We start from the raw sequence: 15,253 nt of genomic DNA, 5'->3' as shown, positions 1-15,253 counted from the left end.
AAGGTAGCCTCTCCTCTGTTGCTTAGATTGTTAGTTGGTGTTATCCTTTTACTAATTTTCTGATATCAATGAATATTCCAAATGGAACATACATATCTCAAGATTCAAAGATAAAAGGAAAAACCATGACCCCCAAACCGAAACATCAACAAAAACAAAACAAAACAAAACTTGTCATGGAAGCTGTAGTGTGACACAGTGAGTCATGCAGTAAACCCTTTTGTCCATATGTCTTTAAGTAAGTGTTCATTGCAATGAGTCCTGGTTCGAGGCCTCTGACTTCTCCCGTGTTATGGAAAATGGGCCCTCACTGGGCCTCCTCTTGGATATCCTGTTGTTATCCTGTGTTGTGGAGATCCTGCAGCTTTGGATCTGCAGGTACCTTCCCTTCACATGCTCCAGCAGATCACAGATGAGGTGGATGTTGGGGTGGGCTAACTCACAGCCCTGGTTCTGGGCCTGAGTGGTAGCTGGGTTGGTCAGCCTGTTAGCTTTCCCTCATCATCACCACCAGGGGGAGCTCTCCAGAACTGCCCCAGCTAGCTCACCCAATGCAGCAGACAGCAAACAGTGGGATAGTTATGCTCCTTCACCTTGGATCCAGCTCATCCACACTTACACCACCAGGGCCAGCTCTACTGTTTTGCTCAGGAGAGGTGCAGAGAGCCTGCTCACCCGATTGCTACAGTTGGTGAGGGCCAGAGACAGCTCTTGCTAGGGGCTTCTCCTCCTTCTACATTTGTGGTTTGACAAGTTAAGAGTGGGAGATGTGGACAGCATGATAGTGGGTCAGAAAAGAATGTGAGTCAGTGCAAACCTACTATGGTATTTGGGAAACGCCAAGGACATACTGATGCTGACTGAGTGGTGTCATTTTACAGCAAGAGACATTGTCATTGTGTTTAAAGGACAGTTCCTTGATAGCTTACACACACATCTCACTAATTCTTGAAAAATGGAGCAAATGCACAGAGAATTCAGCTGTTTATTGAAAATACGATGTTGAGAGTATAAGAGTGTTAGCGGCAGCCAAAGCTTATCAGGATCTGGCTTCTGGGCAAGGGTGGTTCTCTAGGACTCCTCCAAAGTCTTCAGGGAAAAAAGCACCTCTGCACACTTACAGCTTCTGATCTCTCCTGTATTGTTCTCGTCTCCCCTTAAACCAATTCTGCAAGCCAGAAAGAATTGGTTCACCATAGTAATCACGATAATAATCAGAAAACACACCATGTAAGGTGAGCTGCTCCCTATAATTTAGATTGCACGGAAGAACCTGCTGTCTCACTGCTCCAACTCTGTGAGGAGCTGAGGGGCTGACACAGGGTCCAGCGCTTCCCTAGAATGTGGGAGGCCCTGGTTCCCACCCCAGCACTGCAGAATAGTCCCTGGACAAATGTCCAAAGGTTGCAGGCCCTTTCCCCCTCTCTCCTGGAGGAAGTTAGCAGCACTGTCAGGCAGATGAACCAGCGTGCTTCAGACAATTATAATGCTGGCTGCCCTTATCTGTGTGTCCTCACCAGGTGCTTCAAACAGCAGGAGGACCGCACCTTTGGACTCTGTGCTCGCCCATTCCCAACAGTCTCTGTTAAACAAGTTTACTCCAGCTTTATGAGGGAGAGGTTCTTCCTGTGAACTATCCACACACTCAAATTGCCCCGGTAAGGATAGAATTTATGTGTAGTTTTTAGTATTTCTAATAGTCTAGGATCATGGAAACCCTGATTCTATTTAAATTAATTCAAAGTTAATTTGAATCTAATAATGTATGTCATAACACCAGAGGGGTGTCTCCACAAAGACATTCTATCTGAAGGATATTAACATTACAAGGAGTCACACACACATTTCTTTATCAATGTTATTAATGCAATTAGTAATGCATAGAATGTGTACATATTTCATGTTAAAACGCATATTCCTAATTTATCTGAGGATACATATATTGTGATCCACATATGTCTAAGGGGTGAAAGTAGCTTAGTACTATTCTGTGTGGCTTTTGGAAGTTGAGCTTCATTTTGAAACGAGCCATTTCTAGTAGGTTGGCCTTTCTTCTTCCATTTTTTTTTACCCACAAATAATAGAAAGCTCAAAAGTCATCTCAAGGGCACTGTAGAGATCTCTAAGAGTTAAAAGTACTTGCTGCTCCTGTAGGGGACCAAAATTTCATTCCCATCAACTATACAAGGCACCTCTCAACCACCTGTAATTCAAGCTCCGGGGGATTTGACTCCCTCTTCTGGCCTCTGAGGGTACCTGCATACATGTTGCAAACAGACACAGTCACATCGATTATACATGAATTGTTAAAAAATATCTTTGAAAAGCATGTCATTTTGAAACCTGATCAGGTGAGAAACACAACACACCTTTACCCGCAGGACGAAAGTATCCAAGATATGAAGCAAGTTCTAGAGTGGCTGTCTTGCCAAATTGTCTTCTTACCTGAACTCTAGCTTCAGTCACACCTATCCATCTTGCCAGCTGTTTTCTGAGGGCAAAAATAGCAGATGTTCAGTCCTGGGCATCTTGGATGAAATCAACTATGTGAAGGATACTTTATATTTGTTTTTCAATGTTTGTCCCATCCTTCACTTTCTGTGACATTCACCTTGAAGATTTTGAGGCTTAAAAAGTTCTACTGGTCATTTTGTTTTATTTGCTATCCACCATTAGCAGACATAAAAACTAACCCCAACCCTAATAAGCAGTTTGAAAAACACTAATATGGACAGCAAAAAACCTTAAAAGAAATGCTCCTAGCATCAAGTGAGGTGGTATGGGACACTTTCTCAAATAATAAAGCAAAAGTTATGAAAGAAACACAAGCAGGAAAAATCTGTGCAAGGCATTTTGTCAGGACTGAAGGGTGAACTCAAATGGGAAGCATCTGGAGATTTCTTTTTTGTTGTTTTGGTTTGGTTTTTTTCAAGACAGGCTTTCTTTGTGTAGCCCTGGCTGTCCTGGAGCTCAGTCTACAGACCAGCGTGGCCTCGAACTCACAGAGATCCGCCTGCCTGTGCTTCCTGAGTGCTGGGATTAAAGGTGTGCGCCGCTACTGCTGAACTAAAGATTCCCAATATTCACTTAACTCCTAACATCATGACGATGTTCGGTCTGCTCATCACTAGGGAAATGACACGTTACATTTATTTGTTAATTTATTAGTGTGTTAGTACATGCATCCCATAGGTGTAGGGGTGTGTATACCTGTGCTATGGTGTACCTGTGCTGCTCAAAGGGCAACTGATGGGTGTTGGTCCTTTTCTCCTACCAAGAATGTCACCTGTCTATTATTTTAACCATTTGATCTTTCACATTTCTTTGAATGGAATCTTACTCATAGAAGACATTGCCCAAAGTTTTCCACTCTGATTCATTGAAATACTATATGAAAATACCTTCATTCTCATTGTCTTAGTTAGGGTTACTATTGCTATGATGAAAACACCATGACCAAAAGCAGATTGGGGAGGAAAGTGTTTATGTAGTTTACACTTCCAGAAGATCACTGGAGGAAGTCAGCACGGGAACTCAAATGGGACAGGAACCTGGGGGCAGAGGCCATAGAGGGTGCTGCTTACTGGCTTGCTCCTCAGCCTGCTCTCTTATAGAACCCAGAATGACCAATCAGCCTAGGGACGGCACCACCCACAATGGGCTGGGCCCTCTCACATGAATCACTAATTAAGAAAATACCCTGCAAGCTTGTCTACAGCCTGACTTATGGAGGCATTTTCTTAGTTGAGCCTCCCTCCTTTCTGATGACTCTTGCTTATGTCAAGTTGACATAAAACTCTCAGCTACACCCGTTTTTGCACGACTCTCACCCCTACCTCAGCACACTAGTGCAGGATGCAGGAGTCTGGCAGCCTTGCTTTGGGAAGGGGTTTTTATTTAGATAGGATAAGAGATAGGCTGAAGAGATAGTTCAGAAGGTAAAGGTGACTTGTCAACAAGCCCCATGGCCCGAATTTGATCCTGGGATTCACATGGTGGAAGGAGAGAAGGGACTAACTCAAGTTGTATTCTGACCTCCACATGTGTCAAGTGACACCCTACACCCACAGAAACACATTACCATACCCACAAATAAAACAAATGAATGGATAAATAAATATGCAATTTTTGTTGCCTGGTAGTGGTGGCGCACACCTTTAATCTCAGCACTCAAGAGTCAGAGGCAGGCGAATCTCTGTGAGTTTGAGGCCAGCCTGGTCTACAGACTGAGTTCCAGGACAGCCGAGGGTACACAGTGAAATCCTGTCTCAAAAAAATGCAGCTTTTAAGGGGTGGCAGGAGGAGGACCAGGGAGAGAGCCGAAAGCCATCCTGGGACACCATGTGCTCACAGGAAACTGGGTGTCAGGCCAGGTTATCTGCTTACCTTACTTCTGCACTGATGTAGTGACTTTGCTGGAAAAATCGCTCCAGCTCCTGTAACTGCCACTGGGTGAACTTGTAGTGGAAGCAACGCTGGCGCACCAGCACGGACACAGGTTGCACATTTTCTGCAACCCCCATGACCTCGCAAAATGGCTCCCAAGGTTGCCCCTCATTCTGTTCACCGCCGCTGGTGCCACGGTCCTCCTGGCTCCTGTCATCCACGAGGCCTTCAGCACCAGCAGCAGAGGGACCTTCTCCGCTTAATTCTCCTGCTCCTTCCCCTTCTGCGGCTGCGGCTCCCTGCCCAGGCTGGCCCTGTCCACTCTCTTTCTCATTTCTTCCCTCTCCAGCCAGCAAGACCACGGGTGCCTTCACACCTGGAAGTGGGGAAACAGAAAACAGGCGTCAGAGTCCAGGGTAGTCTGAGGGTGCCGTGAAGTCGCAGCAAAGCCAGCAAGCAGTACAGTGCCTGTCTAGTCGTGTCTGTGGGACACTCCTCCTCTCTTGGACATCTCCATCCCACCATTCCCAGCACAAACTAACCATTCAATTTTTCTTCATCCTCATCAAGTCCCTCATGAAGCAGGTAGTTGGCGTTTTGGCGCTCCATGTCCTGAATGTTCACTTGCAGTTAGTTTGCTTCAACAGATTCTGAGTTGGAGCTCCTGCGGTTACGAAAGTCTGTGCTTCTTAACCAGGAAGAGTTCTTGTTTGGCCCTGGGGGCCTGTTGTACAGGTTGCTAGCTATCCAATCATGAGCGTGCTATCCTGGCTACCATTTGACCTCCTGCTGCTAGGGGTTGAGCCCCTGAAGTGAAAAACAGGGCAGTTTGGTGCAGCAAAGAGCAGGATGTGTTTGCAGGGAAGGTCTTATCGGGATGCACAGGAGACTCTCCAAGTTGCAGTTTCGCCTTAGTGAATTATCTTCCCGGGGAAGGCATGGTGGTCAACTGTGCCCACTGACTAATAGTAAGGAAGAAAAGCTCTGGAGGCCTTAGAGAAATGTTTTTAGACTAGCATTTGATAAGTTGGGTGTGCTTTTCCATGACTTTAATTCCAATACCCTGGGGACAAAAGAAAGTGGATCTCTTGTGAGTTCCAGGCCAGACTGGTTTACATGGTGATTTCCAGGCCAGCCAGAACCACAGTGAGACAATCACATTAGGCACCTGCTACTTGACAGAGAACAGAAATTAAAGATTATCCACGAAGTCTTTTCCTTTGTGCTTTCATAGAAAGTGAAGTTAGAGTCTGTCTTATTTGCATGGTCTATGTTTACAGGCATTTGGGCTTGGATTGGGGTTTAGTAGTACCGTTGAGCCTTGTTAGTGCTGTTAATTACTGTTCAACCTGTGATAACTGACATATCTGCAAGGAGGTTCCTCACCTTTCTCTTGAACACAGACACAGACACACACACACACACACACACACACACACACACACACACACACACACACACACACACTTCTAATATCTTCTCTGAATGATCAAAGGCTCAAGAGTGGACCTTGGTCTCCATCCAGGAACTGTCAGTCAAGCAGCCCCTTCACTGGCATGTGGTCAGACTGGTCCCAAGGCAGCCAATTTTCCCCAACATGTTCTGGTCTCTCTGAGACTAGAAAGGGCCCCAAAGAACTAGGATATCTCCGGGCGGTTCCTTTTTATAGGAGATCTTCTTCCCACCAAAAGACATACCTCAGAATTCTGGAAATACCTTACAACTAAATCTACATATGTGTATTTCCTGCCCTTTGCTCTCTGCTGTGTAGCCCCAAACTGCTGTTGTCAAGGTGCACAGAACCTGAGAATCTTTTTCTCTTGAATTTTTCTCAAGATTGCAAAGATATCCATTTCTGTGTTAGTGTATAGTTCATTGCATAGAGTCCTTGCCTAGCATACATAACTCCATTGATAGCTACTCGCCAGCACTGTATAAAGCCAGCATGGAGTCTCAGTCTCTCAGTGCCTGTAATCTTAGTGCTCAGGAGGTAGAGGCAGAAAGATCAGAACTTCACCTGCAGCTACAGAGTTTGTATGAACCTAGCTTGGGACACATGCACACTGTCTAAAAAAATCCATATCTTCCCCCAAATTCCAGTATCTCCATTTTCAAATAAGATAGTGGACAATGGACCTGATTTAATTTTTGAATTCACTGAGATATGCTCCTTGTCTTAACATGTAATCTATCCTCAAAAATGTCCTAGTATATTTGAAAAAAAGTGTATTTTACTGCTTGTGGTTACAATGGACATAGGAGTTTTAGCTGGGTAGGACTACTGATTGCAATCCTTTGCAGCTTGTATAGCATTTTCTGACACACTATGAAAGCTGGTTCTGGGCTGGGGGAGGCGTCCAGGTCATATCCAGCTGGATTCCTCCAAGACCTTTGTGTGAGTGTGTCCTGTCTCCAGCAATACAGACTAACCGTCAGTTCTGGGAGGTCACTAAGAGCCACAGAAGTAGTCAGATGATTTTCAGAGTTTTTGACTCTCTCCAGCTGCCCTGGCCAACAATTTGAATTGGGGTTTCTCATGCCTGGTATTGGGAGTGTGCCACCACCATCTGGCCTGGTTTTGTTATTTGATTTCGAATCCTGACACTTGGTTGAACTTTTTAACATATGCCTGCATTTGACTTGCAATTATATTTTCTTTCATTCCTGTAAAAAGGTGACGGGATGCAGTTGCAGCAGCCATCTCTAAACCCAGTTCTGATGGAGTTAGGTGTGGGTGGAGATACAAAGACCCCAGGGCTAACTGGCTGAACTGGGGGGCTCCAGGCTCAGTGAGAGACTTTGTCTCAAAAAATAAGGCAGAGAACCGGGAGGTGGTGGCACACATCTTTAAAAAGCACTCGGGAGGCAGAGGCAGGCGGGTTTCTCTTAGTTTAAGGTCAGCCTGGTCTACAGAGTGAGTTCCAGGATAGCCAGGGCTACACAGAGAAACCTGGTCTAGAACTCCCTACCCCAGAACAAAGAGGTAGAGACCAATTGAGAAAGACACGTGGCATAGACATCTGGCTTCCACACACACGAACACACATGTACACCCCACCAACACACTATCACCATTAAGAAAAACCAAAAATGTTATTTGGAAGTAAGATATTATCTCCCCATTTTGATCTCAGTTTATATGATTTTGAAGGCTCACTGAAGTTGCCTAGAATTTAATTTTGTCTGACATCAAGGTCATGGGAAGCTTCTTTGGATTTTACTTGTCTGTATATTTTTCTAGATTTTGTTTTTAAAATGCTTTTATTTTATATGCATGGGGGGTTTTGTATGCATGGATGTCTGTGCACCCTGTGCAAGCAGTACCTGAGCAGTCCAAAAGAGGGTAGTGGATCCCTGGGACTGGAGTTAAAGATGCTTGTGAGCTGCCATGTGCTTCAAGTGTGTAAGTGAGTTGATCTCTCTGATTCTTTTTTAAGAACTTTTATTGATTCTTTGTGGATTTCACATCATGCATTCCCATCTCACTTATCTCCCCATCTCCTCGAATCCACTCTCTGCCCTTGCAACCTATCCCCCAAACAAAAACCCGATTAAGAAACAAAAACAAAAATAAAAGCAAAAACGAAACAATCCAAAAAAAAAAAAAAAAAAAGGAGAAAAATCTTCTTGTGGAAACTGTAGTGTGGCCAGTTGAGTCACACAGTTTTACCCTTTAGTCCATTCATCTTTACTTGTTTTTATTGCAATGAGTCATCAGTCTGGTTCCAGGCCTCTGGCTTCTGTTACCCCACTAATAATGGGCTTTCACTGGGGCTCCTCTTGGATATCTTGTTGCCCTGTGTCCTGGAGATCCTGTAGCTTTAGATCTGCAGGTCTGGTCCCTTCACATGCTCTAGCAGTTTGTAGATGAGGCGGATGTTGGGGTGGGATAACTCATAGTCCTGATTCTGGGCCGGGGCTGTAGCTGGTTTGGTCAGCCTGCCAGCTTTCCCTCATGGACACTACCGGGGCAAGCTCTCCAACATTGCCCAGGCTAGCTCACCTAGTGCAGCCTGAAGCAAGGAGCAGGGCCAGTTCTCCTGGTCCTCAGATCCCATTCACTTCACACCACCAGGGCCAGCTCTACTGTTTTACCCAGGCAAGGTGCAGGGCCCTGTCTCCTGATTGCTGTAGGAGGCATACTGGGTGAGGGGAGTCAGCGCTCAGGTTCTCATGCCCTCAGGGCTGGTTCATCTGCACATCTGACAACAGAGTCAGCTCTACTGTGCTGCCCAGGTGAGGTGTGAGGCCTGCTGGCCTGTGTGCTGCAGCTGATGGGGGCAGGGCTAGTTCTCTCCCTCTCATGACCCTGGGGCCAGCTCTCTCTCATAGTAAGGGGTGGCATATGAGGGAGAGCAGGGTCAGCTTTGTTGTTCTCACACCCCCAGAGCTGGCTCAATGGGTCCCTGGCAATAGGGTCAGCTCTAGTGTGTTGCCATTGTATATTTGTATCAGAAAATTCACTTTTGAAATGGAGGCATTCTGCAGTCTGCATATGTTAGCTATGTGCTCTACATCCGGAGAACAGATGTCACCCCAGGCCTCTCTCTGCTCACTTCAGTGAAGGATGCCACTCTTGCCTCTCTTGGGAGTATCAGCCTCTGTTTCCAGGCTGGAAAGTGAGGGACAGAGCACAACAGGAGGTACAAGCAGCTGGGGTCTAAGTCTGACCAAGCAGCTACTGAGGAATTCCAGCCCTGCACAGGGTGTGTGTGTGTGTGTGGGGGGGGGGTTTGCCAACTTCTGCATCGGTAATGAAGTCATTGGGACTATGGGCTTTGCAGGTAGAGACAGCCTGATTCTTCCCAGTGTCTCTCCACATCATCTGTGGCTCTGGAAGATTCCAGGTACAAGGTGGATACAGTAATTCAAGTAACACGGGTGTTTCTTGAATTTTTAAGGGGTATCTCATTTACCAGGAACTATTTAAGAAGTTACAATATTGAAAAAAACCCTTCTCATTCTCCTAGCTCTCTGCCCCTCCCCCATGCTCCCAATTAGCTCAGGAGATCTTGTCCCTTTCCCCTTCTCCAGGGGACCATGTATGTCTCTCTTAGGATCCTCCTTGTTTCCTAGCTTCTCTGGCAGTGTGGATTGTAGTCTGGTAATCCTTTACTCTATGTCTAAAATCCATATACGAGTCAGTACATACCATGTTTGTCTTTTTGTGACTGGGTTACCTCTACCAGGAAGTTTGAGTCAGGGGAAGAATAGAGGAGAGCAAGATAAGAGATACCATAATACAGGGAGCCATTATAGGTTTAAAGAGAAATTAGGCACTAGAGAAATGTCTGTAGATATAAAAGTTTGACCCCAACTAACAATCTAAGCAATAGCTGAGAGGCTACCTTAAATGCCCTCCCCAGATAATGAGATTGATGACTTACTTATATGCCATCCCATAGCCTTCACCCAGCAGCTGGTGGAAGCAGAAGCAGATACCCACAGGTAAACACTGAACTGAACTAGAATCCAATTGCAGAGAAGGAGGAGTGATGAGCAAAGTGGTCAAGACCAGGCTGGAGAAACCCACAGAAACAGCTGACCTGAACAACGGGGAGTTCATGGTCCCCAGACTGATAGCTGGGAAACCAGCATGGGACTGATCCAGACCCCATGAACGTGGGTGTCAGTGAGGAGACCTCAGAAATCTATGGGGCCTCCTGTAGTAGATCAGTACTTATTCCTAGCATAGGTATGGACTTTGGGAGCCATTCCACATAAAGGGATACTCCCTGAGCCTAGACACACAGGGGTGGGTCTAGGCCCTATCCCAAAGGATATGACAGGCTCTGAAGAAGGCCTCCCCCTCCCCTCCCTGGAAAGCAGCAAGGGTATGGGATAGGTAGGGTTTTAGTTGGAGGGGTGCAGGGCAGGAGGGGAGGACAGGAGGGAACTGGGATTGATATATAAAATAATCTTGTTTCTAGTTTAAATAGAAACGGATAGAAAGAAAAAAAACAAAAAATTTAAGAAAAAACAAGATTTTAACTATTAGTCTCATTCTGAAATCACAAGAAATGTATACTTTGAGACGCCATCTTAAGTGTCAGCTCGTGCTCTGGGGAAGAGGGACAATATGCCTACTGGGTTTGGGTTGGGGGACAATAAATAGAAAGAAGCTTCATTATGACCTGGAAGGGATGGGTTCTTCTCTTTGAAGCAGCAAGACTTCTGGCAGAGTGGCTAAAGTGCCCTGTATATGCTATGGAAAGGGATACAAGAGTTTGTGGAGCAGCCCAAATGAAAAAAGACACTGTTCTGTTTCCCAAGAGTCTTATGAATGTCTATAAGGAAACATCTCAGAGATCAGGGTTTATTGTGGGAATTACCAATACGGAACCAGGTAAAAACATAAGGGTATTTAATAGGGAAAAGCCTTACTTACAGAGCAACCTAGCCAGCTGGCGGGGCAGCAGTAAGTACAGCAAGCCGAAGATGAAACGGAAGAAGGGGCCTTCCAAGTGTGCGCCCCTCACTCTTAAACCTTCCCTACGTCACCCTGACCACGCCCAAGCAGTTGTGGTTATGGTTTCCCCTACAAGGGTTGAAATAAAAATCCGAGTATGGCCAGAATCAGCTGTGTCTGGATAAAAAGTGTCTCTCCCTAGGGTCTTGCCCTGCCTCTCTTGTATAGTTTTGGTCCTAAATGGTAAGAGAATGAGTGAGCCCAGCATGATAGGTGAACAAAAAAGAATGTGTGGGTCAGTGAAAGCCTACTATGCAACCGGGAAAGCTCTTGTGATATAAAAGGCCTGCCTAAGGTAGAACCGCAATTCCATGTCATGCAAGGAGGCCTTGTCATTCTGGTTAAAGGAAATTTCCTTGATAGCTCACACACATATTTTACTAAACCAGAAGGCACATGAAACAAACTTACTGAAACTCATAATATTTATTGAAATACAAGCACTTAGAAGATAAGAAATAACATATTGTTGGTGGCAGAAATCATTTGTAGCCGGTACTTGGGTAAGAGTGGCTCTCTAGGGCTCCTCCACGGGCTTCGGAGAAAGATGTCCTAGGAAGCAGGAGGAGAACCTCAGAGTGCCTACAGCCTTTTATATCTTCTGTACTGTTCTCTCCTCTTCTGAAACCATCTCTACAGTGATTGGAAAAAAAGGAATTGGTTCAGCGTAGTAAACTTTTAGGACCACAATTGAAAAGCATATCATGTAACCTTACATATCAGCAATCATTTAGATTGTACGGAAGAACCTGCTGTCCCATTGTTCCAATTCTGTGAGGAGCTGAGGGGCTGGCATGGAATCCAGCACGTGCCTAGAATGTGGGAGGCCCTGGTTCCTACCCCAGCACTGCAGAATAGTCCCAGGACAAATGTGCAAAGGTTGCAGGCCCTTTCCCCCTCTCTCCTGTAGTGCAAACTGGAGGAAGTTAGCAGCACTGTCAGGCAGATGAACCAGTGTTTACATCAGCTTTATAGTTCTGGGTTCTGCCTGTGAACTATCACCTCACTGAAACTGCTCCTGTAAGGATACAATTTTGCTTGGTTTTCAGTATTTCAAATAGTTCAGGATTATTGAGTCACTAGCTACATTAATTTGAATAATTTATATACCACAAACCCAGTATGACTCCACAGAAAAACCCTACCTAAAGGATATCAGTATTACAAGGAGTTGAATATAGTTACATATGGAATATATATTTATTTAACTGTTATTAACATAACTGTATATGTATATATACCCATTTTATAATTTAAAATGGGTATGTTTGCAATTTACCCATAGGATACATGTATGGGTAACCTATATGTGTCAATGGAGAAAAAGTAGTTTAGTGCTATTCTTTATTTCTTTAGAAGCTTATGTTTCATTTTAAAAGAAATATGCTCTTTCTGTAGGGAGGCTTCCTTATTCCGTTTCTACTCACAAAGACCACAAAGCTCAAAAGTCATTCTGAGAGGAATGCAGAGATGCTCAGCTCTTGCAAAGGACCAGAGTTTGGTTCCCAGCACCTATTGTGGGTGGATCATGACCACCTGTAACTGCAGCTCCAGGGGATTTACTGCATCTTCTGGATTCTTTAAGTACTTGCACACATGTTGTATATGCACAAACACACACACATAATAAATTGTAAAAATAAATCTTAAAAACTCATTTTGAAACAGTGGTATGTCAACAACAACATCATTTCATGGAGAAATTTCTAGTACCTAAAGCAAGTTCTACAGTGGCTGTCCTGCCAAATGGCTTTCTTCAGTTTACTGACCTTCACTGTGGCTTCATTCACTCCCATCCATCTGGCTAGTTGTTTTCTGAGGGTAAAAGGGCAGATATTCAGTATTCAGCACTATAAATGAAATAATATGTGAAGGACATATATTTGTTTTAAAATGTTAGTCTCATCACCCACCTTCTGTGACATTAACCTTGAAGGTTTTGAAGCTTTAAACAAGTTCTACAAGCTATTTTATTTTATTATTAATGAACCAGATATGAAAACCCAAGGACATCCCTAATAAGCAATTTTAAAAGCACCAGTGCGGGTGCCAACAATCTCGAAAGAAATGCTCCTAACACTGGGTGTGGAGACTTTGCCTCAGAAAACAAAACAAAACAAAAGCTACAAAGCAAGTGCACACACGAAAGCCTGTGTGTGACTGTTGGTCAGGACAGAAGGATAAACTCAAAAGAAGATGGGTGAATAAAGGGCACATGAGAATTTCTAATATTCAGTTAATGCATGAGGATGTCCAATGTGCTGATCATTGGAGGAAATTGAATATTACATTTTTAAAATTATTTGGTGTGTGTGTATGCACGCACATGTGTGCTCCAGTACTATGGTAAACATGCGCAGGCTAGAGGACACCTGGCAGAAGTTAATTTCCTTCTTCCACCATTGATGGGGATTCTGAGGATGGAACTCAGGTTCTCCAGCTTGATAGCAAGTGCATTTACTCACTGAACATCTTGCTAGCCTTGGGTAGTAAAATATTCAAAGCACAACAGAAAAGGAACATTTAAAAAAACCCTCCACAATACTGGTAGTCCCTTCGTGAATTCCCAAAATAAAGGAGGCTCAGGTAATGGGTCTTTGTAAGTTCCAGGCCAGCCTGGAGTACAGAGTGAGATCACCCATCAGAAAATAAGAATAAACAGAAAGAGAAACCCAGATAAGCTAGAGCATGTCTTAGATCTCAGCTCAATATTAAGTATTGTTTTATGGACACTTTGCTGTGGAAAAGGTGACAAAAAGGGAGGCCAAAAATAGTAGGAGAAAGTTGGGGGCCAGGCTTGGCAGTGCATTTAGTCCCAGCACTGGGGAAACAGAGGTAGGAGGATGTCTGTGGGTTTGAGGCCAGTCTGCTCTCCTGGCTCAAATGTGAGTTCTAGGCCAGGAAGGGTTTCATAGTGAGACCTCGGAGGTGGGGGTTAAAGAGAGAAATGTTCCAATGAGCTTATAATTATAAAAATTAAAAAGAAAAATGCATGGTATACAGGTTTATCAAACCTTTTAACAAGAGCAGGATGTCACTCTGTACTATCCTAAGCATTCCTCAGCCTTGCACACCTCTATTAAGAGGATCTTCCTAATATAGCAGACATTACCTGAAGTCTACCACTTGATATATGTACATATTATATGTAAAAACCTTCATTCCCATTTTTCAGGACTATCACCCCTATCCCACAATTGTAGTGCACGACACAAGATCCAGCAGCCCGAATTTTCCAGGTGACTATTATTTCAAGAGGCAAGTGTTTGTGGGGACTGACAAGGTGGCAAAGTGGGAAACTGCTTGCCTGAAAGCTTGATGACCTGAGTTCCATGTTCCACATCTACATGGTGGATCATAGAACTCACTCCTGCAAGTGTCCTCTGGCCTCCACATGTGCCAAATGGTATGTAGGCACACACACACACACACACACCAAATAAATGAAATTAAATAAATAATACGTTAAAAAAAAAAGAGGGCATGTGAGGGCCCAGGAAGAAAGTCAACGGTTCATCATGGACCAGGGCGCGCTCCCCTCAAACAGGACATTAAGCCAGGCATCAAAGTCAGGCAAAATCCTCACCTTGCTTCTATGCTGAAGAAGCAATTGGTCTGGAAAATGCGCTCCAGTTCCTCCAGCTGCCACTGAGTAAATCTATGGTGTAGGCGACGTCGAGGCACCTGCCTTGGCACAGACTGCACTGTCTCGCCATCCATGCCCCCAGGAATTGGCTCATTTGGTTGCTGCTCACTCTCCTGGCCTGCTCTGGCTCCACCACCGTCCTTGTTCATGTCATCATCCACGAGGCCTGAAGCCGCAGCAGCCGAGTGGCCTTCTCCACTTAATCCCCTTTCACTTTCCCCTTGAGTTGCTGGCTCGCCATGTCCACTCTCTTCCTCATTTCTTTCCTCTTGAGCTAGTAAAAGCTTCATACCTGGAAGTGGGGAAACAAAAAGAAGAGGCACTGGGGCAGGGGCCCAGTGGAGGTGTGAAATCTCAGTGAAGCCGAAGTGTGAAGCCTCGGCCCGGCTTATCCAGCCATCTCTCCAGAACCCTTCCTCTCATGGAGATTGTTAAACCACCACCCCCAACCGCTTACTGACCACTCCCTCCTATTCCCTCATCAACTCCCAGCTTGAACACGTAGTTGATCTTGTAACAACACTCCATACCTTGGATGCTCTCCATTTTTGCTCTACCTGTATACACTGAACTGGAACCTCTGCTAGTCCGTTATGGAGTAGAACTGTGATCCTTGACCGGGAATAGAATTCTTGCAGCCTACTCCCCATTACTATGTATCCAGTTATAGATGTACTGTCCTGGTGCTTGAGGCCTGAGGTGCCCAAAGAAGAGCAGTTTGATGCTTCAGTGAGCAGGATATATTTGCAGGG

At 44.9% G+C, this 15,253-nt stretch overlaps 2 protein-coding genes across 2 annotated transcripts; both read right to left on the bottom strand.

Annotated features, from left to right (window-relative positions):
- Positions 1-1,117: 1,117 nt before the first annotated feature.
- Positions 1,118-4,995, bottom strand: LOC100765912 (rhox homeobox family member 2). Its single transcript, XM_027431948.1, has 4 exons — positions 4,929-4,995; positions 4,387-4,762; positions 2,446-2,491; positions 1,118-1,168 (listed from the first exon to the last, which is right to left on the bottom strand). The coding sequence occupies exons 1-4, from the start codon at positions 4,993-4,995 to the stop codon at positions 1,118-1,120; spliced, it is 540 nt and encodes a 179-aa protein (XP_027287749.1).
- A 6,442-nt stretch (positions 4,996-11,437) lies between these two features.
- On the bottom strand, positions 11,438-15,047 carry LOC100765625 (rhox homeobox family member 2). Its single transcript, XM_027431934.2, has 4 exons — positions 15,032-15,047; positions 14,442-14,793; positions 12,625-12,670; positions 11,438-11,488 (listed from the first exon to the last, which is right to left on the bottom strand). Exons 1-4 carry the CDS (start codon positions 15,045-15,047, stop codon positions 11,438-11,440), a joined length of 465 nt encoding a protein of 154 aa, XP_027287735.1.
- Between the last annotated feature and the right edge of the window lie 206 nt (positions 15,048-15,253).

This window comes from Cricetulus griseus, chromosome X, assembly GCF_003668045.3.
Source record: "Cricetulus griseus strain 17A/GY chromosome X, alternate assembly CriGri-PICRH-1.0, whole genome shotgun sequence".
In the NCBI taxonomy this organism is placed as follows: domain Eukaryota; kingdom Metazoa; phylum Chordata; class Mammalia; order Rodentia; family Cricetidae; genus Cricetulus; species Cricetulus griseus.
This window is presented reverse-complemented; position numbering and strand designations above follow the sequence as displayed.